This window comes from Rana temporaria, chromosome 7 (assembly GCF_905171775.1).
Source record: "Rana temporaria chromosome 7, aRanTem1.1, whole genome shotgun sequence".
Taxonomy (NCBI): Eukaryota; Metazoa; Chordata; class Amphibia; order Anura; family Ranidae; genus Rana; species Rana temporaria.
Window position 1 is genome coordinate 192,734,688 of NC_053495.1, and position 27,288 is coordinate 192,761,975.

Genomic DNA, 27,288 nt, shown 5'->3' on the forward strand with positions numbered 1-27,288 from the left:
AAGGTTTTAAAAGTATCACGCATACGCAGTAGGAGTCACTGAGGATCCGCCCTCGTCACGTTTCCAGTTCGGGGCCTTGCGTAAGTTTAGGTGTCCTTTCGTATGCCTGTATGAATCATTTACCCACCCCCCTGACCGGATAGGAGCTCTCTTCTCCTCGGAAGTCTGCCATTGCGACATCAGCGAGGCCCGCCAGGAACAGACCGGAAGCGGGCGAGTGATACGTGTTCTCATCGTAGGATCAGGAATCACAGAGGGCAAATGGATCCGGGGTCCTTGATCACCGAGCCGATGGAGGCCGCCAAGATGTCGTCGAAGAATTTCCGCGTCAGTGACGGAGACTGGATCTGTCCGGATAAGAAGTGAGGGAGGCGGCGGGGTGTGAGGGAAATGGAGGAGCGGCGAGGGGGGAGGCTGCGGCCTGTGAGGCCTAAAGTGACGGAGGAGACAAGAGAGTCTCCATGGGATCAGGAGGGGTCATTAGTGCTGCTGGAGGACTACAACTCCCAGCAATTACACGGGACAGCCGGCTTATTCCAGTCAGGAGAGTCAGTGAATAGCAATGGTTATAGAGGAGCTGTGCTGACTCCCCATGTCGTCCTATGTGGGGGGGGTGTGCACATTCCTGCCCCCCCATGTCGTCTGTGGGGGGGGGGGGGTGCACATTCCAGGCGCCCCCCCCCCATGTCGTCCTATGTGGAAGGGGGGGGGTGCACATTCCTGGGCCCCAATGTCGTCTGTAGGGGGGTGCACTTTCCAGGCCCCCCCATGTTGTCCTATGTGGAAGGGGGGTGCACAATCCAGGCCCCCCCATGTTGTCCTATGTGGAAGGGGGGTGCACATTCCAGGCCCCCCATGTTGTCCTATGTGGAAGGGGGAGTGCACATTCCTGGGACCCAATGTCGTCTGTAGGGGGGTGCACTTTCCAGGCCCCCCCATGTTGTCCTATGTGGAAGGGGGGTGCACATTCCTGGGCCCCCCATGTCGTCTGTAGGGGGGTGCACATTCCTGGGCCCCCCCATGTCGTCTGTAGGGGGGGTGCACATTCCAGGCCCACCATGTTGTCCTATGTGGAGGGGGGGTGCACATTCCAGGCCCCCCGTGTCGTCTGTAGGGGGGTGCACATTCCAGGCCCCCCGTGTCGTCCTATGTGGAAGGGGGTTACATTCGGTGCCCCCCACATGTTCTATGTGGGGGGTGCACTAGGCCTCATTCGCATGCATCCCTTTTTTTTTTTTTTTCCCCCAAGCCTGTCTTGCAGGAAACATGCAGTGGTGCAATTTTAACCGCTTACCGGCTGCGGGACCGCGTCGCAGTAGCAGAGTTGTGGCTCGGTAGTTCATTGGAAGGCTGCGGTTCCGTGTGCGTCAGTCTCTGAAAACTGATCCGCAGGGCAGCGCCTCAGAGGCCAGGAGAGCAGCGGCTTGGAGTTCAGGAATACAAAATGAATGGCTGCAAAGAATGACATGCGATTTTGAACAAGATTGCGTTGCGATTCTTCGAATCGCATGTGATTTCTTCCCGCCGCTCCTGTGTGCGTGCAAACCCAGTATAGAAAGAAGCGGCATGTACTGCCGCAATATGCAGTTTTATTAAGCTCTTGCCGACTGTATAACTTGCATATACTGTTGCACTGCTGCCCGGGATCTCACGTACCTAGTACGTAATCGCGGACTTCTGGGGTGTTCATGCATTACAGCGCCGATTTCTCTCAGTGGCAGAGCGTGGCAGGGAAGCCGCTGTGATGATTCTTCTTGTGGTGCACATTTCCTCACCATGCTACGCAATGCATTAAACGGCACGTCCACCCAAAAAAACAAACGATTTAAAAGCCAGCAGCTAAATATACTGCAGCTGCTGGCATTTAACCACTTAAGGACCGGCTCACATATATATACACGTCATCACTTTAAAGATGAATATCTTGGTAATGGCAGCAGCTTCTGCCACAACCGAGATATTCATCTTTTCTGTGGCCGGTCCTGTAAGCGATGGTCTCCGCGGGGGATTCGCCGCAAGATCACCGTTGGCGGCGGGAAAGGGGGCTCCCACCGCTCTCCTGTGCCCTCTGTCGCTAACCGGAGGCAGCGGCGGAGGTGATCGGGTACTTCTCGCAGCTTGCCGTGGATAGGAGTGTGAGGGCAAGATGGCCTCCACCCGTCTCCATAGCAGAGCGGAAGCGACGTCAAAATGTCACTTCTGCCCATTCGTCTTAAAGGCATATTTGTTTTTGTTTTTTTGTTTTTTTCAAATGACAAATTATCATATATATATATTTTTTTTTTTTTTTTTTTTTTTGCATTTTGGTGTAAATATGAGATCTGAAGTCTTTGACCCCAGATGTCATATTTAAGAGGACCTGTCATGCTTTTTTTTCTATTACAAGGGATGTTTACCTTCCTTTTAATAGGAATAAAAGTGATCCTTTTTTTTTTTTTTTTTTTTTAAACAGTGTAAAAATTAATCAAATCAATTAAAATAAATAAAACAATTTATTTTTTTAAAGCGTCCCAACGAGCTTGCTCGCAGAAAACGCATACGCGAGTAGTGCCCGCATGTGAAAACAGTGTTCAAAACCGCCCAAGCGAAGTATCGCCGCAATCGTTGGAGCGAGAGCAATAATTCTTGCCCTAGACCTCCTCTGTAACTCAAAAGATGCAACCTATAGAATTTTTTAAACGTCGCCTATGGAGATTTTTAAGGGTAACAGTTTGACGCCATTCCACGAGCGGGAGAAATTTTGAAGCGTGACATGTTGGGTATCAATTTACTCGGCGTAACATTCTTTCACAATATAAAAAAAAATTTGGGCTAACTCTACCGTTTTTTTAATTAAAAAAGTGTTTTATTTTTTTATTTTTATTTTTTTCAAAAAAGGTGCGCTTGTAAGACCGCTGCGCAAATACAGTGTGACAAAAAGTATTTCAATGACCACTATTTTATTCTCTAGGGTGTTAGAACCCCCAAACATTATATATATTTTTTTTCTAAGTAATTTTCTAGCAAAAAAACTGTTTTAAGCTTTTAAACACTGAGTCTTAAACAGGCTTGGGGCTTAAGTGGTTAATAAATGGACACTTACCTGTCCTGGAGTCCAGCGATGTTGGCACGGCAACGGTTTCCATAAGCTGTCGGGTGCTTCCGCTGCGGGTAAGAGAACCCGGCAGTGTAGCCTTATGACTCCATGCTGGGAACCCTACTGTGCATGCGCTTCGCTCATCTCCTCTCTCCTACTGGCCTGGCGTCAAGGGGGGGGAGGAGTGAGCCCCGCGGTGACGTCATGGGCTGCGGCATGGGCTCCAAAGATGCAAATTGTGGCACCGGAGGACAGAAGGAGACAAATGAGCAGAAGTTCCACTTTTGGGTGGAACTCTGCTTTTAAGATAAAAACAAAACCCTGTGTGCGGAAGCCACACCAATACTTGCCTGAGCCCATCTCCATTCAGCAATGATGCACGAGAGACTGGGTTGGTTGGGATTCCCCCTACTGATTGGCTGAGACAGCAGTGGAGCGCCATTGGCTCCCACAGCTGTCAACCAAAGTCAATGAGAGGGGGGGTGATTTTTCGGCTCCATGTCTGAATGGACATGCAGAGCTGCAGCTCAGGTGCCACCATAGCAAACTGCTTGCTGTGGGGACACTCTGTGGGGGGATGGAGCCAGACGGGCTGAGGAGGGTTCAGAGAAGAGGAGGATCGGGGCTGCTCTGCGCAAAAGTATAACATGTTTGTTTTAAAGCGGTAGTTCACCCTCTCTGACTTGATTTTACCATCGAGACAGGCATTGTAGCGCGAGCTACAGTATGCCTGTCCCGATTTTTTTAACCCCGGACTCACCTCGTAATCGTAGATTGTAGATTTCGGCTCCCGCGGGGAATGGGCGTGCCTATGGAGAGGGAGGATGATTGCCGGCCCTGGCACGTCACTCTCCCCGAAGACAGCCGGAGTAGGTCTCGGCTCTTCACGGCGCCTGTGCACAGGCTCTGCGCAGGCGCCGTGAAGAGCCAAGCCTATTTCGGCTATTTCCGGAGAAGCGTGACGCGCCAGAGCCGGCCGTCAATCATCCTCCGTCTCCATAGGCACGCCCATTCCCCGGTATGTTCGATCTATGAGTACAAGGTGAGTACGGGGGTAAAAAAATCGGGACAGGCATACTGTAGCTCGCGCTACAATGCCTGATTTTATGGTAAAAGAAAAAAATAATTTTTTTTTGCGTTGATAGGGTGAACCCCCGCTTTAAATAATAAAAAATAAAGGCTTTAGGTATCACTTTGGCAATAAAACCTGGAAGCTGATTGGCTACTATGCAGAGCTCCACCAGATTTTGCACTCTTCAGGTTTATTAAATAACCACCACAGTAGGGCTGCAACTAACGATTATTTTCATAATCGATTAGTTGGCTGATTATTGTTTCGATCGGATAATGGCCTTAAAAAAAAAAAAAAAAAATTGTTGTTGGGCAGATTACAAAACGCAAATTGCTGCAAAAACACATTTCATGCTTTTCTGCAGCTTCTCCATTGAAGTATATTGAACCAAAAAAAAATAAAAAATACATGTAAATGAACTGTAGTGTGTTTCTGCAAAAAGCACAAAAAACAGGTGTGACCCGTGACCCAGGCCTGAGATGTTTAGTAACATAATGGGGTTAAAAAAACAAAAATAAGTACAAAGAGCAAATAATCGCTTCTGTAAGGGGTCATTTTTTACTGTGGGACAGTGAAAGTAATATTTACAGTAGCGATTTGCTTTTTTGTACTATAAAGGGCTAATTTTTTTTTTTTTTAACCCCATTATGTTACTGCCCGATTAATCGATTATGAAAATTGTAATTGATTAATTTCATAATCGATTGGTTACTGTGGTGTAGGGCCGAAACAAATAATCGGCTTCCAGGTTTTATTGTCAAAGCTTAATTGAACAAGTTGAAGTTAGAAGCTGATTGGTTACCATGCCCAGCTGAACCCGTTTTGCAGTGCACCAATCTTAGTAAATCTCCCCCATGGTTTTGCTGGTAACCTATGACTACACAACTGGAGCATGATCAGAAGTCTGATATGGTGCTGGGCATTTATAAATGAACATGGGTTTATATGGCTGGTAATGTACAAGGTAACTCAAGGGTGAAATTCCAGTTTAAACTGGAGTTTTTTTTAGTTTTGCTTCCTGTTTTAAAAATGGTGCATAGCATTGTCTTCAAATACGCAAAGTAATTGTATCCCTTTTCGGAGTTGGTGATTGTAATAATTAACTTGTATGAGAAGGTCACACATTGTAGAGAATTTATCACATTGTTATAGATTGTCTGCTATGTACAGAGAGAAGTGAACATTGGCTTTGTTTCAAGACGGTGCAGGCAGAGTTATCTAGAGCAAATTATTTTATATATATATATAGATATATAATATAGAAAAAAATGTGATCAAACAATGGCGCCCTATTGATTCACACCTCTGCGCTCAGGACAACAACAATAGTAGAAATCACAGCTGCTGTTCTAAAAGTGTCAATATGAAAAAGTATATATAACGTGTTTAAACCAATAAACCAAAAATTCCATGAATAAGTCAAATTTTACGACGAAACATGTCGGAAGCTTGGTTATCATCTGATCAGTGACCAATTGCTAACGTGAGAAGATAGGCCAGTTGCGTGTTTGTTCGCCAGTGACCGGCGTTCGGTTTTTTGTTCACGCCAGCTTCAATTTCACTTCCAACACAGTGTGGGGATCGAGTGGTGTGAGTTGCCTGGGTTTTATTTTCTGGGTCCGCCGAGACCGTTGCATTTCAGCCGCACAATACAGAGGAATCTTTGCTGTGTATTTATCACGCTTTTTAATTTTGGCATTGTGTGAGTGCATCTTTTGAAGATTTTGCTTGTGGTTTGTGATTAAATTACTTTTACGGTTTTACACTATGTCACACTTTCTTCATTTATGAGGATCTTGCTTGCCACCTGTTTGGGAACGGAAGCTCGCCTGCTGATGTAAACTAACTATAACAAAGCTACTGTGCCAAAACACGAGAGTGCTAGGCATATAGTTCCGGTGAGTGGCCATTTCTATTGGTGGAGGATTCACTATTTTTTTTCACATCGGGTGTGGTGGAAGATTTCTTTGAATATGTTTTGAAGATTTTACACCTTGAAGGAGAGAAAGAAGTGTTTTTTCCTTTTCGCTCTTCCATGAACTTTATGTTTTTCTATTAACACTTTTATCACAGGCTTTTGACTCATTTGCATTTATATTTGGATTATTATTATTTATTCATCACAGTGTGGATCACACACACTTGAGCGCTGTTTTATATATAATTTTTGGATTATTGGTTTAAACACGTTATATATACTTTTTCATAGATATATATTATATAGCGCACACGGAGAGCATACATTAACCGGCTGTTTCTTTTTTTAGATGTGCCAATGTAAACTTTGCCAGAAGGACAAGCTGTAACCGATGCGGACGAGGTGAGGTTTTTATATACTTGTTTACCCAAGATTCCTGATATTTTCTGGTCCTTGGTGTTCACCGTTTTTTTGTTCTACTTAGAAAAATCAACTGATGCAAAAATGATGAAAGCCGGAGGGACAGAGATTGGGAAAACTTTGGCAGAAAAGAGTCGCGGGTTGTTCAGTGCTAATGACTGGCAATGCAAAACGTAAGCTGTTCATGAATTTGTGTGTTGTGACGTTTTTGTAAAAAAAAAAAAAGAAAGTAGTACATCATACTTTGTGAGGCGTGCACTTGTATGCCTTCTCTGAACATTCACCAGGGGGGTAGAAACATGTGCTAGCTACCTGCCTGTTAAGAAAACTTCCCCTGTAATGTTTACTTTTCCCATCTGTGTCTCATTGGAGAGATTTGGGCTCCATGCACACTGAAGCTATAAAAAAACGGCAGTAACTTTGCAGGGAGCCTTTCAAAGTTTTTTAGCATTTTTTGCAATGGCTTTAATTGGCGTTTTTCAGTGTAGCGTTTTTTTTTTCAATGGATTAAAAACCGCTGGTGCCAGCGTTTCTCGAGTTTTTTTTTTTGACGTTTTGCGTTTTTAGAATGTTTGTTTTTTAATGCAAATTTCGGGCCTTTAGAAAAAAGCCAATAAACTCCAAAGCTCATTAACGCTAAACGCCCAGGTGTGCATGGGCACATAGGCTAACATTGAGTTCAGTTTATGGGCTTTAAAAAAAAAAAGCCAAAACGCAAATAAACTACAGTTTATCAGCTTCAGTGTGCATGGAGCCTTACGTTCACTTCCTGTTACATAGCCAAGCAGGAAGTGAGAAAAAATCTCTGCAAATTAAGGGAATTTATTGGGGACCCTCAGGTCACCAGAACGAATGTCCCCATTGGAAGACTCCCCTCTATTACTTTTTTGGGGACAACCCAAAATGTATTTTTTTTTTTTTGTTTTTGCTTTCAATGACAGTAAACAGGACAAATGGAGAGGGTGAATCTCCCCAACAGGGACACAGGTGTTCTAATCCTCCCCTCTATCCAAAACTAAAAATGCAGGATGCATTTGGCCAAAAATGACGATTAGTTTTTAAAACATCCATCTATATATTGAATCGAGTGGGATTGCTGCACACAAAGGTTTTAATGAAGTTTAAAACATCAAAAAAGTTCAGGCAGTCATGGTAACAGTTTCGGGTTAATACTTATGCTTTTCTTCAAAACCTCATGCCTATTTGCCTGTAAATAACCACATACGTGGAACGAGATGAAGAGATCTCTATCAACAATCAATCTGGAATCAATTAATAGATCATTGTGTGAATACATACTATAAAACAATCAACAGGTATGACAATATTCCCACATTTCAGATTACATCAATTGGGTATGGGGGGGGGGGGGGGATAATAAAATAATTTTTTTAAATTTTTGAGTTTAAATTAATATAAACTTTGTCATTAATGGCACCTTTTTAGCACAAAAAAAGCTTAAGAGAAATCCATCCCTCTTTTTTAAATTGTGAAAATTTCTTGCCTGTGGTTGCAGAACATTTGCACCCTGTATGGCCAGCCTAACTTGGCCATTGTATTGCCTGTCTCCTCTCGCTAATACAAACATACTCATGGTAGTGTCTTGAAAGGAAACAAACTACATTTTTCATTGTATGAATATAATTCTTACAGCTTATAATGCTGGTTCAAGCCTTGATTAACTGAAAACACTGGCCATTTTATTTTTTTCTTGGCTAAGTATATAACTGTTTCATAGATGTGCAAGTTACTAAAGTCTTTGTCTTTGTTTTTGTTTTTAGATGTGGGAATGTAAATTGGGCCAGACGATCGGAGTGTAACATGTGCAATACACCAAAGTATGCCAAACTAGAAGAAAGAACCGGTACAACCTCACTGTTCTAATCTGTAATTGTGTATTTATAGATCAAAACCTTTTTGAGCGTTAATTCATTTCAATGGCCAATGAAATTAACCCTTATCGTTAAACGTGTCTAACAAGCTTCAAGCGTGTTTTTTCTTTTTTTTCTGTCAAAACGCTGCTGCTCTCGGACACACTGGCAGATCCCTGCCACTAAAGTCTGTGTGTGCATGGACACATAGGCTCGCATGCAGGGGAGTTAAGAGGCAGGGAAAAAAAAAATCTGACATCTCTAGGAGCAACTGCAAAAAGGCCTTAGGCCTCATGCGCACACACAGGGTGTTAAAAAAAACGCCAACGCAGCTGAGCTGTCAGGAAAAAAGCAGCACTAAAACCGCGCTTTTAGTTAAGATGCATTTTTTACAGTAAAAAGACTCCCTAATATGTAAAAGCACTAAAAGCTTGTTGCAGCATTAAGCCACGTTTTTACAGACAAGAGGCCTCTCTCCTGGACGCACAGGCTGTGTGGGTTTCTTTTTTTTTTTTTCACTGCCCCCTAAACGTTTATGCCTCTGAAAGTTTGTGTGCATGGACACACAGGCCAACATGAAAGTTTAAAGGTGGTAAAAAAAAGTCAGATGCCCCTAAAAGCAGCTGCAAAAACATCCTGTGTGCATGAGCCCTAAAAAAAGTTACTCTTTAATGTATCATTCATTGTTTCTAATGTATAATTTGTTTCTTATACAACGCCTATATTACTATGCAGGATATGGAGGTGGCTTTAATGAACGTGAGAACGTAGAATACATTGAGCGAGAAGAGTCTGACGGAGAGTACGATGAGGTAACAATGGCAGGGAATCCTGTTGGCTATGTGTATTGTTATCCCATACAACCACCATTGAACAACCCCCTCTGCTATATTAAACAATGCCCCACATATGCATTTTTTTTTAAAGCCACTTTGTATCTTATCTCAGAGTGCCGATTGGCGCTCACATGACCCGTCGCCTCTCTCCTCCTCCTGGCTGATGTCAGCAGGGTTTTTCCTGCCCCCTGGAGCTGTCGGTTCGAGAGACAAGAGGCGGCGGGTCATGTGAGCTCCGATCGGCACTCTGGTTGCAAAGCTTTAACCACTTTGCATCCAGGCCTATTCTGACACTTCGCTCCTACATGCTAGAAAATTACATAGAACCTCCAAACATTATATGTTTTTTTGTTAGACCCTAGAGAATACAATGGCAGTCATTGCAACTTTTTATCTCGCACAGTATTTGCGCAGTAATTTTTCTAACGAAACCTTTTTCCAAAAAACCGCATGCTTAAAAAAAAAAAAAAAAGGTAAAGCTAGCACTTTTTTATTTTTATTTTGCATAATGTGAAATATGAAGATATGTATTTTCTCCTACGCCTTCCAGGACGGCACACCAGAGAGATAAGGGCTCCTCCCACAGGAAACACAATCAATTGACAAGTTTGTTATAAGTTCCCACCCACCCCCTTGCTCCTCAGTATTTTGATTGTGTTTCTCCCGAACACAGCGGCACGTTTGTTGTTTTATATTACCTGGAGACGGTGAGGTCGAAGGGTACCCCTGTTGAGGCAGGTTCAGGGAGGCCGGGGAGAGCTGAACTAAACCTGTTGGCTTCGGTCGCTCACAGGTCGCCACAAAGATATGCATGGGCGCTCTGAGCTGTGGTGAAAAAGCCATCGTCCCTCTGCAAAAAAGCCGCCACGATACTGCTCTCTCCTTCCTGGGGGGGTTGCCACTAAGGAGCATTGCGCTCCAAGCCTCTCTCTGAGAGAAACGGGAACCGCGCCACCGGAGCGTGGGCGTTTCCTTACAGGGCAACCCGGAAGTGACGCTTCGGCGTGGAGAGCAGCGTGGAGCGGTGGGGTCGGCGGCGGATAAACCCTAACACAGGTACCGGCAAGCCAAGGACCCAGCCAACCTCCTCATGGAACAGGAGGAGAGGAAGGCAAATGTGACTGCAGGCAGATCCAGGTCGGGGTGTGGTGAGTACTAATCCCCCTTGGAAAGGGAGGAGGAAAGGGAGTGAGAGCTCCTGGCTTTCAGGGGTCTGGGATCCCGGAGCCAGCCAGAACAGGCTGGAGTTTACCTCTCAACACCCTTTCCCCTCCCCAGTACAAACCTGCAGTCCTAGGGGAGGACAGAGTAAAGTGTATATCTCTTGTCTTTAATCTCCCCAGCGGAGCCCAGGAGACCCAGATAAACAATCTCCTGCCGCTACAGGGCAAAGCTCCTCTAAAAATAAATGTGTGGGTACTGTAAGGATAAATTCCCACCCAAAGCCCTTTTGCTAAGAATCTTTTAAAAACTTTCCGTGTAGCCACCAGGCAGCCAGTAACTTAAGGTCTGACATAGAGGAGCTTATCCCTAGAGAGGACACATCCTCCCAGGAAGGCCTTGTCTGAATGGGATCTAGTGCCCTTCCCCCCCACTTTCACAGTCATTCCCTCTAGTCCAGTAAAGGAAACTAAGGAAGACAGGGAGGTTAAGGGGGAGCCGAGTAGAATAGGACGCCCCATTCACCCTAGTGGATCTGGGGGGACTTCTGCAGGGAAAAAAATCGGCCTCTGAGGACCTTATAGAAGTCCCTAGAATAATCTCATATAAAGGCCTGAGCAAGGCTCAATCCAGGGTGGTGGTTTTTTTATCCACTCCATTAATCCCTAAAGGATTAGAGCCAACTGCCATGAACCTGACAGCTTACAATGGTGCTGTTAGAGGTTTTTAGCCCAGCAAAAACCTACCTCCTAAACTCTTAAAGGGGGGTGGACAGGCACTCATAAGGGACATCTTAAATGTATATATATTACCCTTGAGGAGGTTGCTTATTAGAGGCAACATCTTCCCAAGTTCCAACAGGTGTCTGATTGCCTATCATCTCCTCCTTACACTGCTACTATATCTATCAGTGTATAAGAGTTAATCAATAAACCTCTGGTGGCTTAGGCAACAAAACCACCAGGGCTGTATGAGAAGCAGAAAATGTGAGCCTGAAACCCTTAATTAAGAGTTTTTTCTCTGCAAACCTCTGTGTTAAGGCTATGAAAATTAGCCTGTATTTAGTATGAAGCCCTACAGGTGGCTGATTGCCTCCAGCCTAAGATTGTGATCACCTCTGCATTAGAGATCTAATTGATCGCTGGGTCTGTGCTCGTTAAGACCTTAAAGGCCTGGACTCGCTCCCACCTGTGTGTATGGATCAGCTACAACTACTCAGACTTATGCATGGTAAAATAGCAGCTACCACTATTGTGGTATGATCACACACCTCAGACTTCCATTATTGGAACTACCATATTCCTCCACTGAGGGAAGGATTAGTATCTGGAGTTCAGGCTCTGCCTAGGATAGATTGTTGGCCTGACCGCATCAGAAATGCTATCCTATGGCTCACTAGAAATGCATAATGTTGATTATGTAATGGCACACAGTTGCTTACCAAAACGCATAACATTGAAATGTTGGTAACACTTCTATTATATAACCATACACCATTGCTATTCAGAAATGCTCAACATAGTTTACTGATAGTAATATTTCTGTGGGTTATGCGACTTTACAAGGTTGCTAGTCAGAAACGCACAACATTGGAAGTTTATCTTGTGTCTTTTCTGTTATATAAATATCCTATGGTTCATCAGAAATGCATAATATTGACTATGTAATGTTACACTACTGCTTATCAGAAACACATGTCTTTGAGTGACTGATAGCGACATTTCTGCTGGTTATATGACTGTACAATTTTGCTAATCAAGAAAACGCACAATATTGTAGTGGATATTTATGTAGGTTAAGTGACCGTACACGGTGGCTATGCAGATATGCACTGAATTAAGCTTTCAGTTGCTAGTGACATTTCTGTTGATTAGATGACCCTACAAGGTTGCATTAAGTAACACATTAAGTGGTCAGCAACATTCTGTTGGTCATATAACTGTACAAGTTTCTAATCAAAAAATGCATAACATTGTATTGCTGGGAATGACACTTCTGTGGGTTCAGTAACTGTATACTGTTGCTATTCAGAAACGCACAGCATTGGGCGTCTGGCTAGTGACTTTTCTGTTGAGTGGCCGACAACATTCTGTGGTATAGCTGTGCAGGTTCTCTAATCAAAAAATACACAGCATTACTGGCAGAAACGCACAGCATTGAGTTTTTACTAAGTGACATTTCTGCCGGGTATATGACGGGGTTGTCTTGTTAAACAGAAATGCACAATGTTATTGTTGGTAACGTTTCTGTCTTAGGTCCCATACCCTGTTAATGATTTGAAGTGTGTTGGTGCCACTCTCTGGTCATGACTGCAGGTGGTCTAGCACCAGCAATACACAGTTGGGGGGCACATATGTCTTTTGGTGTGGTCATACTGGCTATGCGACTGCTTTTTCCTGACCATCGAAAATACGCAAGAGGTGTTAGTAATTTTTCTGTTGGTTATAGGACCGTACTGCGGTCGGTATCAGGAATACACAACACTGAAGCTGTCCTTGTCTTCCTGTTTTTGAACTTATTACCTTAGTTTGCTGTACATCAGAAAAACACAGCATTGGAAGGTGCCCGTGTCTTCTGTGTTTAATTACTCAAAAAAACGCCATAATTGCTATTGTCCTTTAAGTTGGATGAAGGACCCTAACCCATTAAGCATCAGAAGCTCACATTGGAGCCTCTGTCCCTTCCCTTTGCTTAGGTTACATGGTATCTTATTACATATTAGAAATACACAACATTCTAAGTTTGATTTGTGTCTTCTTTGTCCTACAGGTGACTGTATATCAGAAAATATAACAGTGAAAGCTGGGTGTGTCTTCCTGTTTTAATGTTCCATATTAAACCTAAGCTGGCTACCCTTCAGAAATTTAAGATTTATGACCTGTAGATCTGTGATATTAATTATATATCTGTCATTTTATTTCAGACCTTATTTTCCATACACATGGAAGGAACAGGATTTCTGATGGCAAAAGATTCAGTCCTTTACATCTAGGCATGCCAGAGACATGCCCTAGACCGGAACCCAGTAGGGTTATAGGACACTAGAAGAAGGTCATAAAAATCACCTATCATGGTTATAAAAAAGAGGGGTTACGCTGTTAGAAATTGGTTGCTTGAGGATACAACATCAGAGCTTATCTGACTAGTTCACCCAATCCGATAAATTTACAGCTCGGTATGTATCCTTCAGGTCACCCCATTGGACGAACTGGATGTGACTAACCAATATTCGTTTCTTACTCCTACTATAGAACTAACCCTATGGTAGGGATCTGCTTAACTTGGCACTTCTGGTGCCTGGAGTAGATTATGCACTCAGACGCCGTGTATTTACAAAATATTGTATTTGGTTGGCGTGCGGCACTCACGTAATTTGCCCTGAGAGTGTAGGGCGAATTGTGCCTGCGGGTTGTGCACAGGGGTGCTGTGGAGAGTTGCTTCCCCTGATACCTTTTGTTTTATATGCCAAAAAATGCAGTGGTTACTCGCAGTTCTTACCAGGCTCCTTCATGCATAGTTTAACGCATCTGCCAGCAGGACTATAAGGAGCTGGGGGATATAGAACAGATTCACATCTGACATGTCAGCATTCAGATGGGAAGAGAACCAGAAGTTGGAAATGACCAGGGGGTGATTGGACTTACTTGCCAACAGGCTTGCATAGCAGCCGTTTTTGACCTGTCTAGCAGTGTGCGTTGGAGACAGGGGGTTGGTCGGCACAAGTGGGACGGGCGCAGGAGTGAGCCACGCCAAGACATCCTGTGGACCTGACACTGACCAGTAGGTGTCCTCTCTATAGAGGCACATGCATTCTGATGAATGGAGGGGGGCAGGTGAACTGAAGGGGAACCACCCCTCCTTGAAGGTGCAGGAACACACCAAATGCCCTACTTGGGTACATACCTGCCCAGTCATTTGAGTCCAGGAAATAAGCTTTCCATAATCTAGTATCCTTGAGTGGGTTGATTTCCTTGTTTCACCATGACTATGGCGGACAAGAAAGGGGACCCACAAGGATTGTCCGTCAGGAGACCCTTTTTTTCTAAACCATTCTCCTGAACAGACCACTGGCTTGTAACCAGATGTTTTTTCTTGGTCGATCAGAGTAGTTCCTTGTGCCACAGAACAAATCTCTGATTAAACTTTTTGATGATCCTATGCAGCAATTGCAGACATTATTGACCACGATGGCTAGAATATTGGCACAGCCAATCCTTCTATCTTAAATAATTCACAGGCTCTCAGATTTTTCTTTAAGAGCACATGCCACCTAGGTCCTGCATCCGAAATGGAGACAGGGACATAGGTGGAGCGGACCTGCAGGTCAATTACATGATCCAGCTAGGATACCTTCATCACACACTAGGTAGTGTAGGTGGTGAAACAAAGTCAGACTCTGACATTTAGCAGAAAGACCTTGCAGGCAAGGGTCCCACCCTAAAGTAGGCCTGAGTTCTTTTATATCCTCTCTGGTGTGCCGTCCTGGAAGGCGTAGGAGAAAACCTACGTTAGATCTACCGGTAACGGTATTTCTACGAGCCTTCCAGGACGGCAGGCCTACTACCCACCCTATGTAAAGAAAGGTAAGCTATATGCTAAATGGTAAGTACCGATGGGGTGCCCCTTGTGAACCAGTTCAAGATTACTTTATTAAATACTGAGGAGCAAGGGGGTGGGTGGGAACTTATAACAAACTTGTCAATTGATTGTGTTTCCTGTGGGAGGAGCCCTTATCTCTCTGGTGTGCCGTCCTGGAAGGCTCGTAGAAATACCGTTACCGGTAGATCTAACGTAGGTTTTTTTTTTATAACTTTTATTCCTATTACAAGGAATGTAAACATCCCTTGTAATATGACATGACCTCTTTACAGTGAGATCCGGGGGGGTCAATAAGACCCCCACATCTCACCTAGGCTGGGAAGCCTAAAATAGAAAATCACGGCTTCCCAGTCGAGGCGGCACCTTTTTCAATGCAGAGGCCAAGCGTGACGTCATAACATCGCGCCTGGCCTCCAACCATCTGGTCTGCTGGAAATTTCTATGGTCAACATCCGGGGCTGGCAGATCCGTTCTCCGACTCACCGATCGCAGCAGTGAGTCGGTAGAAGCACCGGAGGGGGAAGTCTCATTTCGCCGCCTGTAAGAATGATCAAGCGGCGGAACAGCCGATATGATCGTACTTGTAGTGTAGGCAATCGCCGGCTGAAAATGACGATATCTGAATGATGCCTGTAGCTGCACCCATCATTCAGATATACCCCCACAAAGCCGAGAACATCATATGACGGCCTGGGGATGGCAAGTGGTTAAAGTAGAATTCTGGGATAATACTATTCTGGGATAATACTATCTAATCTTAAAACGGCTCCCTCCCTATACTAACTACCCTGTAGAAGCAAGATGCATATAATTACTTATTCTCAGGGCACTCCGGTCCAATCGCGTGATAAGCCTATTTCCAGCCGTTGTGGGATCACTCTTTCGTCTCCCCTGTAGCTGGCGTTGGGACGCTCATTTTACTAGACGCCCCAAGTATGTGCATCTTTCTTTTACAGGGTGGTTAGTATAGGTGTTAGAAGGTGGGTAGGAGCAGTTTTGAGCTTGATATTACCCCGGAATCTGGATTTTGCTTTATGGACAGCAAACTAATCAAAAGCGTTGGGTTACGGAACACTAAAAGACAAAAGCCTTGGCAGTAGGTTCAATTACAGTGTTCTAAAGTTGTCTGTAGTGTGATTTCAGTTGGGCTTTTTTTTTTAGTCTTCTCTCTCTGCACTTTTAAGAATCATTCAGTCAACATGTAATAGGCAGTTGATTTAGAAATCTCTTGAGATTATTATTTTTTTTTATATACCTTTCAGGAGCTGTTAAATGTATGTTTTGGATTTTTAATAAAATGTTGTATTCTAGAGAAAGCAGATGGGGAATACGCTATATCGCCAAAGGTTCTTGGACACCTGACCACCACCTGCACATTATGTTTTTTTTAAAACCACGGGCATTCATTGGAGGACCCCCCTTTTCTCACCCCATCCTCTGCAGCTATAACAGCCACCACTCCTCTGGGGAAAACTTTCCACCACATTTTGGAACCCATTCAGCCAAATGTTGGAAGCAAAGATCTGGCTATAAAAGCATACAACTACTAATAGGACCCTGTATGATTTTGACTACCCTCATGCTGCCTTCTATATATTGTGGTGGTGTGTGTGTGCCCCCCCCCCCCCCCAAGTTGGCTATTCCACCTAATTAGAAATGGTTTGGAAAATTCTTCTCTATTTTTATTTCTCTGACTTTAGTTTGGGAGAAAAAAGAAAAAATATCGTGGAAAGCCAGGCAGCTCTAATGCGGTCGTCGTCATTAAGAAAGAAGAGAAGGTGTCTGCAGGTGAGGAAGAGGAGGGGGATGAAGAGGAGGATGAAGAGGATGCAGATCTATCAAAATATAAACTGGATGATGTAAGTTGCTATTCATAAACAAAAAATCCATTACGAAGGTATGTCAGGATATTGCCAATATGTGGTTTCAAATGATGGTAGGTTAGTGTACCTTGCCCCTGCCATGTGAACGCTGTGACCAATCGCAGGAGAACACATGGCAATTGTACGCAATTAATGGCTTCCATTCATAGCCATTCAGCGTGTGCTATTTTTTTTTTTTCCTTTGATTGCTCACAGGGATTACATGATAGACAGACCTGTGTGTGTATATATGCATACACACACACCCACACACAATGTACATGTGAGAGATGTATAATATATAATCTCTCTTGTATATAAAATACCACACCAGTTATGATTATGACGCTGTACTGCACCAGTGACTGTATGTACAGTGGAACCTTGGATTACGAGCATAATCAGTTCCAGGAGAATGCTCGCATATCAAAGCACTCGCATATCAAAGCGAGTTTCCCCATAGAAGTCAATGGGAACGAAAATAATTTTGTTCCGCGTTTCCTTCAATGACATGCTATACCGCATGTGGCCAGAGGTTTGGGTGGCACTGGAAAAGAGCCTCGGAAAGGCCCGAGCACAGCTCAGCTGAACTCGGGGGGGGGGGGAGGGAGGAAGTATTTTCCAAGGTTTTTCCGATCGGCTACGGCGCCCCCCTAGACCAAACGCGGTACTACACACCGCTGTGGCTTGAATCCTGCTCGTTTTGCGAGACGACACTCGCAAACCGAGTCAGGATTTTTAAAAATACGGAGCTCGTATTGCGAAACGCTCAGTAACTGTGTTACTCGCAATCCAAAGGGTGGGTGATCATTTTCATATGGGTACAGTGTTGCATGACTTGGTGTGACAGCGCCCCTGTGCAAACTGGCCCTTAAAGGTAAGGAGGTTTGAATGCTTCAGTTTGCAAGAATAACTTTTTATATTGTACTGTTCATGGCCCATTATAGTAACTCTTGTGCTGTTTTAATGCTAAGAATGTTTCCCTTCCTCTAGGATGAAGATGAGGACGATGGTGACCTTTCAAAATATAACCTTGCCAGTGACGAAGAAGATAATAGTAAAATTAAGAAATCCACCCGCAGCAGATCTAAATCTCGATCATCCCATTCCTCCTCCCACTCAAGCTCAAGGTCTAGGTCCAGGTAAACGGGTACAGGTCAAGGGTAAAGCCGGGCAAAATGTCAGTATCTAAACTTTCTTACTTCATATATACTATACTAGAGACTTGAACTGCCATGCAATATGCATTTAGAGTTTTATTGTTCTCTTCGCAATTTTTTTTTTTTTTTTTTTATTAACAGTGTAAGCATTTCATTTGCTTTTACTTTTAGCCATCATGATTATAACGATTTATATTTTGAGATCTGGGAAAATATAAATGTTCTTCTTATAATAATAATAATCAGCAAGGGCATCCCTCTAATTGTAGTCTTGCTCTCAAGAGTGCTTCTGACCTTGGCTGCAGGTGTGGTTGATTTTAAAAATATAACGAAGGGCAAAACGTTAAAGGGGTTGTAAAGGTACAATTCCTCCCCCCCTAAATAGCTTCCTTTACCTTAGTGCAGTCCTCCTTCACTTACCTCATCCTTCCATTTTACTTTTAAATGTCCTTATTTCTTCTGAGAAATCCTCACTTCCTGTTCTTCTGTCTGTAACCCCACACAGTAATGCGAGGCTTCTCCCTGGTGTGGAGTGTTGTGCTCGCCCTCTCCCTTGGACTACAGGAGAGTCGGGACGGCCACTAACGCACAGCTCCTTTCTCCATCTGCAACGTAGAGTCCTGACTATCCTGTAGTCCAAGGGAGGGGGCGAGCACGACTCTCCACACCAGGGAGAAAGCCTTGCATTACTGTGTGGAGTTACAGACAGAAGGTAAAAAAATTGTACATTTTCAACCTCTTTAAGGATAAGTTAACTTTTACAAAAAAATATTAAAATTAATGCACGTTTCTTTGCAGGTAAAAATGCATCCCCCCCCCCCCCTTAAGTTAGGGACTTGTAAAGTACCTCTGATAGTTCTTTGAGAAGTACGAACAGACAGCCACAAAGGCTGTCGGTACTTGTAGTTTTCACAATTAACTTTGTGAATGAATGATGTGGCCAGACCCCCGCTGAGCCATGTTCTTTTTAGATTGTGACAGCGAGCGGGGGATCTGTGGGTTGCGGGTACATTTGTAACATGTTACAAAGGGTGAAGCTATCCTTTAATGTTCGGATAGACTGATGTCAGATATTTTTTGGGTGTGTCCCTAATGTAGAGATTCTAGAGAATGTCGGGTGACCTTGGCTGGTTCAATAAAAAAAATGTCTGACATTCGACCCGTTTTGTATGGCAGCTGGTCCAAACAAAGCTGGCTTCTGTCAGATGTGCAGAATGTTGGTACAGCAGCTCCGTCAGGGGGATATAAATATATAGATAAAATGTATTTTCTTTTTTTGTTCAATCCAATCCAAAACAGGAGAAATCTTTCAGTAGGGACCCTTGTTCCTGTAAAACCTGTCTGAGACTTTACCTCACATTGGAAAGCCTTTCTCTCACTACCATTTGCGTCTTTACAATAGGAAGTGAAGGAAAGTTCCTAACGAAACACATGGCAAAAAAGGGGGGAAATTTTTTTTTTTTTTTCCAGACATCACCTTTTTTTTCTTTTTAATCACTTGGAGCATTTAGTGTGAGAGAAGCCTTACTTTACTGCTGCTGACAATAAATCTGTCCTTCTCTCACTGTTGACTTTGAGAACCGCTGTATGAGTCTGAGAAAGAGAGCCAGAGGCAGTACTAGTCAGCGCTGGCATTATGCCAATGTTTATACAGGGCAAAGATGGCTATAGATGAATGGTGGGTAATATGGTTGCACTGGTACCATTATCAATATTGGTGCCAATTATCAAGTGTTTTTATGAATACTTGTGAAAATGCTTCTATAACCAATACCTCTTGCAGTGTGTTTTTGAGCCAGTACAAAATGAATGGGTGCAAATCTAGGCTTGTCATGGTGATCTCAGCCTGGGTTCACACTGGAGCTATGCGGGAAAGCACATGTGATTCGAACCAGAATCGCAACGCATTCCTGTTCAAATTGCATGCGATTCTTTAAAACTTATCGAGCCTCAGTGCTCACTCCGACTCGCATCCAATGCTACTTTAATAATGTGTCATGCATTGCTGCTTTCCTTGAGCGAGGAAACTCCAAAGGAGGGTGCATACGCCTAGTGCATTATAGAGCTGCAAGATTCTGGGGAAAATGAGAATCGCGATTCTTTTGCATAAAATGAAGAACACGATTCTCAAAAAAAAATATATATATTATTTAAACTTCTTTTTTAATACAAAGCGGAGCTTATGTGCTTAAATACAGTATATGTGAATCTGATGGACTGTTTGCATGTTAAATTTTAAAAGCCGCAGCAAACCTGCTGACCTTACATGCTTGCTAATGTGAAAGAACAGCTCCGATTTTCACATTTAACTAAATGTGAAAATCGGAGGTGTTCTGTCACATTAGCAAGCATGTAAGGTTTGCTTAACATGTAAACAGTCCGTCAGATTTACATATACTGTATTTAAGCACATAAGCTCTGTTTCGTGTTGAAAATAACTGTGTTGGGTGCCCTTCTCACTAACAATACTGTGCAGGAGTGTGGGGTGGAGCAAGATGGTGGCGACGACACGTCACTTTCTGACGAGACAGCTGCCGCCGGGTGTATCAAGATGGCCACCGCTCCGAAGCTAGGCCAAAGCCAGGGACTTTCCTATGGCCACACCCGAGTTGCAGTACGCTCGATCGGCGCCATTCCGAAAATAGCGGGTCATCGGGGAGGGGGGGGGGGTGAATCTCCGAATCGCTGTAGTTGGAAAGTTGACGTGTTTTCAGGGGACAAGTCCAACCCTGAGCTTTAATTTTGCTCAAATCGCACCCAAAGGTATTGGTACTCTGTATCGGCAAGTACTCACCGGTCAAAATACGGTGTCGGTGCAACCCTAGCTGGTAAAGTTGTGCTTAGTTATCAGATCATGTGTAGATAGAGCTGTAACAGTAGGGAGTGGGCACAAATTGCAGCAAGGAGGGGTAGGAGAGCAGAGGGGGCCAGTACAGAAAAGTGATGTGGTGGATCCTTCAAAAACTATAGGGGTAAGCGGTGAAGGCCAGTCATAGACGAAGCAGTTTTTCTTCATGCAACCACGGTATTCCAGGAAAGCTTCGCTTTGCTTTTTTTTTTTTTTCTCCATCAACCCAGTCAGTGTTTGATGGAGGAATCCCTCCCTTCAGGGCTATTGTGTTCTCCCGGCGGGGGAAGCCGCCCTCACCAGGAGAACACTGTAATTATTGCTTGTGGCTATAATAGCCACTAGTAGTAGTCGCATGTAAAATCTGACACTGGTTGTACCAAAGTTTATCGATCGGCCTGCCCATACATGATCTGAATCCCGGCTGGTTCTTGCTGAACTGGCAGATTCCAGCAGTCTGTGGCCGGCTTAAGAAAACAAAGGGATAATCTTTTTCTGCCAAAGATGTTGGTATACATCATAAACTACCCCAACTGAGTGAAAGGAAAGGTTATGCCTGGCAACAGGATCTCGTGTGTTTGTTTGTTTTTTTTGCATGATTTTAGGAAATTTATGAAAGAAGCTTCAGGGTGATGCAACCCTGTGTCTTGTCTCAAGGAAACTTGAATGCATCTTTGCTGCGCTGGTCAGATGTTTGACATTTTCTGTGTTTAATTTTGGAGGCTTTCAATCAAATCGAAAAAGGCCTTTTAGCAATATGCCATACAGTTTTTAATTGTGCATTGAAATGATGGTGGAAAATAGTCTTTCCACATTACCCTTTTAAAATTATCAGATGTATGGCAATTCACTTAAATATAGGTTTGGAAATTACTGCTTAAGAGATGATTAGTCTGTTCCTGGTGTACATACAGCCATACACAGAGGAGCTGCCTGAGTTAGTGAGGTCCCTGTAGCCAACCTCCACCCATGGCTCTATCTAGGAATTCAGTGAAAGTAAAGTGCATGTATAGCCAAAACTTTTTGTGTTTCGGATAGTGTAAGGCAGGGGTACAACACCAGTCGAGGTGTGTGGGGGTTTATTTTTTGTTGGGGAGATTTCCTTCACTTCCTGTCATGGAGATAAGAACAGGAAGTAAGAGCAAAGATGAACAAAAGGAAAATTCCCTTCAAAAACGGGTGTCCCCATTGGTATATTTTTTCCCTCTATTCCTGTTTTGTGGAAAACTTTTTTTAAATTCTGAATTTCTTATCACTTTCCGTTTCTGTAACGATGGCGGATAGGACAAATGGAGAGGTTGAATCCCCCCAATGGGGTCACCAATGGCAACATAAACCTGACAGGGGCTCTAACCCTTCCATACTCTACCCAAAGCATAAGAGTTTCTGCTATACATAAACTTTAATGATTCTTTTCGGTATATTTTTGCAGATTTCGTTTGTGGTTTGAAATATTTAATTATTTTGATGAACTTTATTTTAAACTAAATGCTCATCCTCCCTTTTTATACTTGCTTAGGTGGATGCAGCATTGGACCGATGCTACATCTGTCCCCGGCGTCTCTACACTGAGAACCGAGTGATCGAACATCACAGATGGTTCGGTTCTCTCAGTTCCCCAAGCAGCGAGCTGCTGCCTGTCAATCGGCAGCTTTTTCTTTCGGCTCCTCCACGCGCTGGACTGTCAAAGGGGTGGCGATCGGCTGTCTCAGGCTCTCAGCGGCTGGCTGAGACGGTTATCAGTCCAGGCACCTGGCGGATCCAAACTTCATTGTTGTGATGACGCGGTGCCTGGACTGATTCCAGAGACGTCAGTAGAGAACGGACTTCAGACCACTCTCTGCTGAAAATGGGTCACAGGAGTGAAAAGTAAATGGCACTCCTGTGACCCATAGGAGAATCTCAGCCTAACGAGCTCAGGCTGGACTTCCCCTTTTTTAAGGCAGTGCAAAAATCAGAGATGACCTGCAAGTGCATTAAACCAATTGGAATCCTAAAAATGAAATTGTAATTGTTTTCTGCATCTTTAATCTGTACTGCCCTATGGAATAAGTCTGACACTCCTTTTGAGGTGTCTGATTTAGTTAGTATATAAAATATATTTTAGCCGGTTAAATCTGAATTCTGTGCTGTCTGTAGAGTTGGTTGCAGGAACATGTGTGTATAAAGTATTGATCACCAGAGCTGGACAAAACTGCACTCTGTTGTTTCAGGTCTCGCTCAGGGACTTCTTCCAGTTCAAGATCGGGCTCCAGTTCAAGAGACCGTTCTCAATCTCGGGGTTCCAAATCCAGGTGAATGAGGGATGCCAGGCTCTCTGTCACAGTGACAGAAAAGTGGTTCAGCGACGTGTGATGCAGAACTTCTTCCCCTTTTTTTTTTTTTTTTTTTTTATTCTATTTGTGATGTGCTGTTGAACTATAATAATAATAATATTATTATTCAAGATTTATATCGTGCCAGCAGTTTACACAGTGCTTCACAATATAAAAAGCAGACACTAGTTATAATACAATAAAATACAAGAAGGCCCTGCTCAGATGAGCTTACAATCTTATTGGGGGGGCAGGTGGTACAAAAAGTGGAGAATGAGCTGATTGAAGTGAGAAGATATTGAAGTTATTTCTTCATGAATAACCTAGTTCAGTGTTTTTCAAAGTTTAATATTTGCTATTCCAATCACAACTGTTGTCATGTTTAAGTTGCACATATAATTGTTAATTCAAGATTAAGTTTTTGCAGACTTACTGGCACCACTTCCACTGTGTAGTGACTTTTAAAGTGATGCAAAAAAAAAAAGTTATACTTCTGTGCAGGGTGGATTTGATTTAAATCAAATCTATTTTAAAGCGGAGGTCCTCTCATCCCTGCAAAAATCAAATGCCAGCAGCTACACATACTGCAGCTGCTAACTTTTAATAATGGGACACTTGCCTGTCCTGGAGTCCAGCGATGTTGGCACCGCAGCTGATGTTTCCATTCACTTTAATGGGACGGCTGTTGATGCGGCAGTGCCTCAAAGTGAGAGATGTGACTGCAGTAGGTGAGTGGATGCCCGCTAACAGGCGCTGCCATGATCAATCTGAAGTGACAGGTTCTCTTTAAATGCAAGGACTTATTCTTGCTGGTAGTTCGAATCTTTAATATTTTCAAACAAAATGAAGTTTTTAGAATAAGCTGTCAGGTTGGTAAAACAGATATCGGAACCGATTCAGTCATACAGTGTGTAGTGTACATAGATGTGCAAGACAATGGGATAAAGGAATATTCCTGAACTTTGTTTTATCTCCATGGTTACTGTGAAATTGTGTGAGTGCGTGTTCTCAGCTTGCAGAGCTTGTATTCATTGAATGACTTTACCAAAAAATGTAAATCTTGCAGAATAAACGGCCTCATGCTACATAACTAAGCTCCATTTCATGGAGGCAGGAATAACGAGGATGTATTTCTGGACAGCCGCACTCTCGAACAAAAGTTGCCTTTATTTTAAAAAATAGAAACGGCACCGCAAGTCACAGCAATCAAACCCCGGACAGCTGACGCGTTTCACACTGTATCTATTGTTTAGTCATAGCTATGACTAAACTGTCCAGAAATACATCCTTGTTGTTCCTGCCTTGCTGATTGCATTGTCTGCACCTGGAATCTCTGTGGGGTGGATTATCATCGAAGGTCTCCACCTGGAGTGGCCATCTCCTCTTCCTAAGCTCCATTTAAGGCTGAATAAACTAAATTAGTTTTCCATTTTAAGATGCATTATATATATATATATATATATATATATATATATTTGTGTGTAGCCCCAAGCCTTCTCTTCTGGTGTGCCCCCAGAGCAAGCGGTTTGCCATGGGGACAATCATGCCGACTCTGCGTGTCATTCGCACACAGAATAGGGCCCACTTTACTGACAGCAGCAGAAGCCAATCAGTCCAGCTGCTGTGTCTGAGCCAGACACAGCAAGAAGAGGGAGCGTGAGCCTCTGCTTTTGTGCACATCGCTGGATTGGGCAAGTATTGGGGGGGGGGTATAGCTGTAGATTTTTAACAAGTTGCACCCCGTATATGGGTGTAACTTGTTACAAAAGGTAAACTTCACCTTTAACACTAGGGTGTATGCCCTACCTACATAGGGCACACGAGTAAACGGGAAGCAGTTTAGTTGCTATGGGAAATTACTGACTATCCTACTTTTTTTTTTTAGGTCTCGTGCACACTTGAGCTCAAAAATGCTTTTTGCATATGTTTTTTACTTTTAACACATCGAAGTGCCCCTCCATGTTGGCCTGTGGCATTTACAAGAGTATAGAGGCAGAAAAAAAAAACACTTGTGCGTTGGAGAGGAGCAATTTGGCTGAAAATGTGTCAAAATGTGCCTAAACACATTTATTCAGTTCAGTGGGCAGGCTAGTTTAATATTCTAGCCAGAGAAATGAACAGAAGCCGCTCTTCTCCTGCCATACAAAAAGCACTTGGAAGGTCCCAGTGTGCATGTGCCCTTACTGCGTCAGGTCCAGTGTGCCTGTCAGTATCTGTGTACTGTACTGAGAAAATAAGAGGATCCTCATTAGGGAATTGTAGTAAAGTTAAATGACCACAGACAAGGGCCGTGAACTGTACCTTAGTGGGGGAAGATGGCTGATTAACCTCCAATACAAATTTCCAGACCTGTTTTTAATGGCTTCACACACAACTTCCAAATTCTTAAATGTTTTATATTCCAGATTTATTTTTTTAAACAATTTACAGCAGCTTTTTGTTTTCTATTACCATATTAAATTCTCTTCATTTTTAATAAAGATCCAGCTCCAGGTCGCACCGGGGTTCTTCTTCCCCGAGAAAAAGATCTTACGCAAGCTCCCGGTCCTCGTCATCTTCTGGGAAGGGCAAGAAAAGGAGCCGCTCCAGATCCTCGTCCACTGAGCGCAAAAAAAAGCGAACAAGATCACGGTCAACCGAAAGGTTTGGGTTACTGTAGAATTAGAAGGGGAATTGATGTGTACTCTGGGGAAAATGCCAAATATTTTCTTGTGTTCTACTTCAGTCCGAGTGTATTTTGTAAATTTAAAAAATTTTTTTTATGTTTTACAGCTAACTTTTGTAACTAATTTTAGGAATGAGCTATATTTTTTTCTTCATATTTACAGCTAGGTGAAATAATTTGTGTAGCTAGGATTGGGAAGATTAATTTAGTACACAATTACTAATGTGCATCCAGTGCTCACGAAAGGTATTTGAAGTTGGTGTGTTTAATGCCCACTTGGGGGTGCTGTTGATCAGGACAAGGGCTGCAGAATCGACACAGAGCAACACTGAAACATCTACTCATTTTCACATAATTCAAAGAAATTGGCTTTCGGTAGTCTGAACACTGTTTACATTTGCGGGTGCGACTTGTGTTCGCTTCTGCATGTGAGCATGGCGGGATGGGTCACAAGGAATGTAAACATCAAATTTGGACTCAAAAGCATTCAAAACACCAAGTTTGACTGTTTTTGAATGCTGAGGTTTTTATTTGGTGCCTTTTTTAAGGCTCCAGTAAACCGGAAGTGATGTCATGGCGTCTCTTCCAGGTTACTAGATCTGAGACCCAAGCAAAGCTGATTCCAGGTCTCTGGCCAGCTGGCAGACATGCTGAATGGTCGCTCAGGCCTCCCGGCGGGACTGAAGAGCCGTACAAATATGTGATTTTGTGGCAAGTGGTTAAAGTGTGTTTTTTGGAAGAAAAAAACGTTTAAAAAACCGCTGCGCAAATACCATGTAACAAAGTGCAAAGCCCACCAATTCTCAACATCCCATCCCACTGCTTGTAAAAGCGATCCAGTGGCTGGTTAGCCAATAGGATTGCATTTTACAAGAAAGCCAAACTTCTGCTCTATAAAAAAAAAAAACATACCAGGATGATGCCTGCAGTTGCATATACCATAAACGTTATAACACCTCGTATGTACACCACACATTATTGTACATCTCTGCTATGAATGCAACAAACCTCCAATTTTATTAAGAGGTACATGGAGCTGGTGCCTGATATTTCAGTGCAAATACACTAACCTGTAGCAGAGAGCCAGATCGGCACTGCAGAGAAGAAGAATTTCTATTGCCAACATCAACCAGAATTGTTTTCCAACTTGTACCAAACACAATTTTTTCAGCCAGTTTCCAAGCTGCCCGTCTGTCCCTTCCACCCAAATGAACCTACAAATGTACATGTCTGATTTTAATATTCTAAAAACATAGCATAGATGTAATGTAACAGGACAGCATTGCTTGTATTGTAACCCAAGTGACAAGTCTTTTAGAAATTAACAAGATGCCTACCTTTCAATTTCTCTCTTCCAGGCGCAGAAACTCACCGTCTGGCTCGTCTCATTCTGGCTCCCGATCATCCAGTTCCAAAAAGAAATAGATATTTAGGAGTAATGTCCACTCTAATGCATGAGGAGGATAAACAAATGTTGCAAAAAGA

General features: G+C 43.3%; 1 protein-coding gene across 2 annotated transcripts; it reads left to right on the forward strand.

The window, feature by feature from the left end:
- ZRANB2 (zinc finger RANBP2-type containing 2) lies at positions 1 to 27,288 on the forward strand. 2 transcript variants are annotated; one of them, XM_040360708.1, is made up of 10 exons: positions 1 to 80; positions 6,416 to 6,468; positions 6,551 to 6,659; positions 8,268 to 8,350; positions 9,093 to 9,169; positions 16,654 to 16,812; positions 17,809 to 17,957; positions 23,037 to 23,117; positions 25,620 to 25,781; positions 27,162 to 27,288. In XM_040360708.1, the coding sequence occupies exons 3-10, from the start codon at positions 6,571 to 6,573 to the stop codon at positions 27,226 to 27,228; spliced, it is 867 nt and encodes a 288-aa protein (XP_040216642.1). In that variant the 5' UTR covers positions 1 to 80; positions 6,416 to 6,468; positions 6,551 to 6,570; the 3' UTR covers positions 27,229 to 27,288. The 2 variants fall into 2 exon arrangements, with proteins under 2 accessions (XP_040216642.1, XP_040216641.1); XM_040360707.1 differs by lacking the exon at positions 1 to 80 and adding an exon at positions 99 to 362.

Excerpts from the sequence above, each read along its gene's own strand:
- ZRANB2 (XM_040360707.1), top strand. The coding sequence starts at position 262 with ATGGATCCGGGGTCCTTGATCACCGAGCCGATGGAGGCCGCCAAGATG. Across the intron at positions 363-6,415 it reads TGGATCTGTCCGGATAAGAA|ATGTGCCAATGTAAACTTTG; the intron begins GTGAGGGAGGCG and ends TTCTTTTTTTAG. Across the intron at positions 6,469-6,550 it reads CTGTAACCGATGCGGACGAG|AAAAATCAACTGATGCAAAA; the intron begins GTGAGGTTTTTA and ends TGTTCTACTTAG.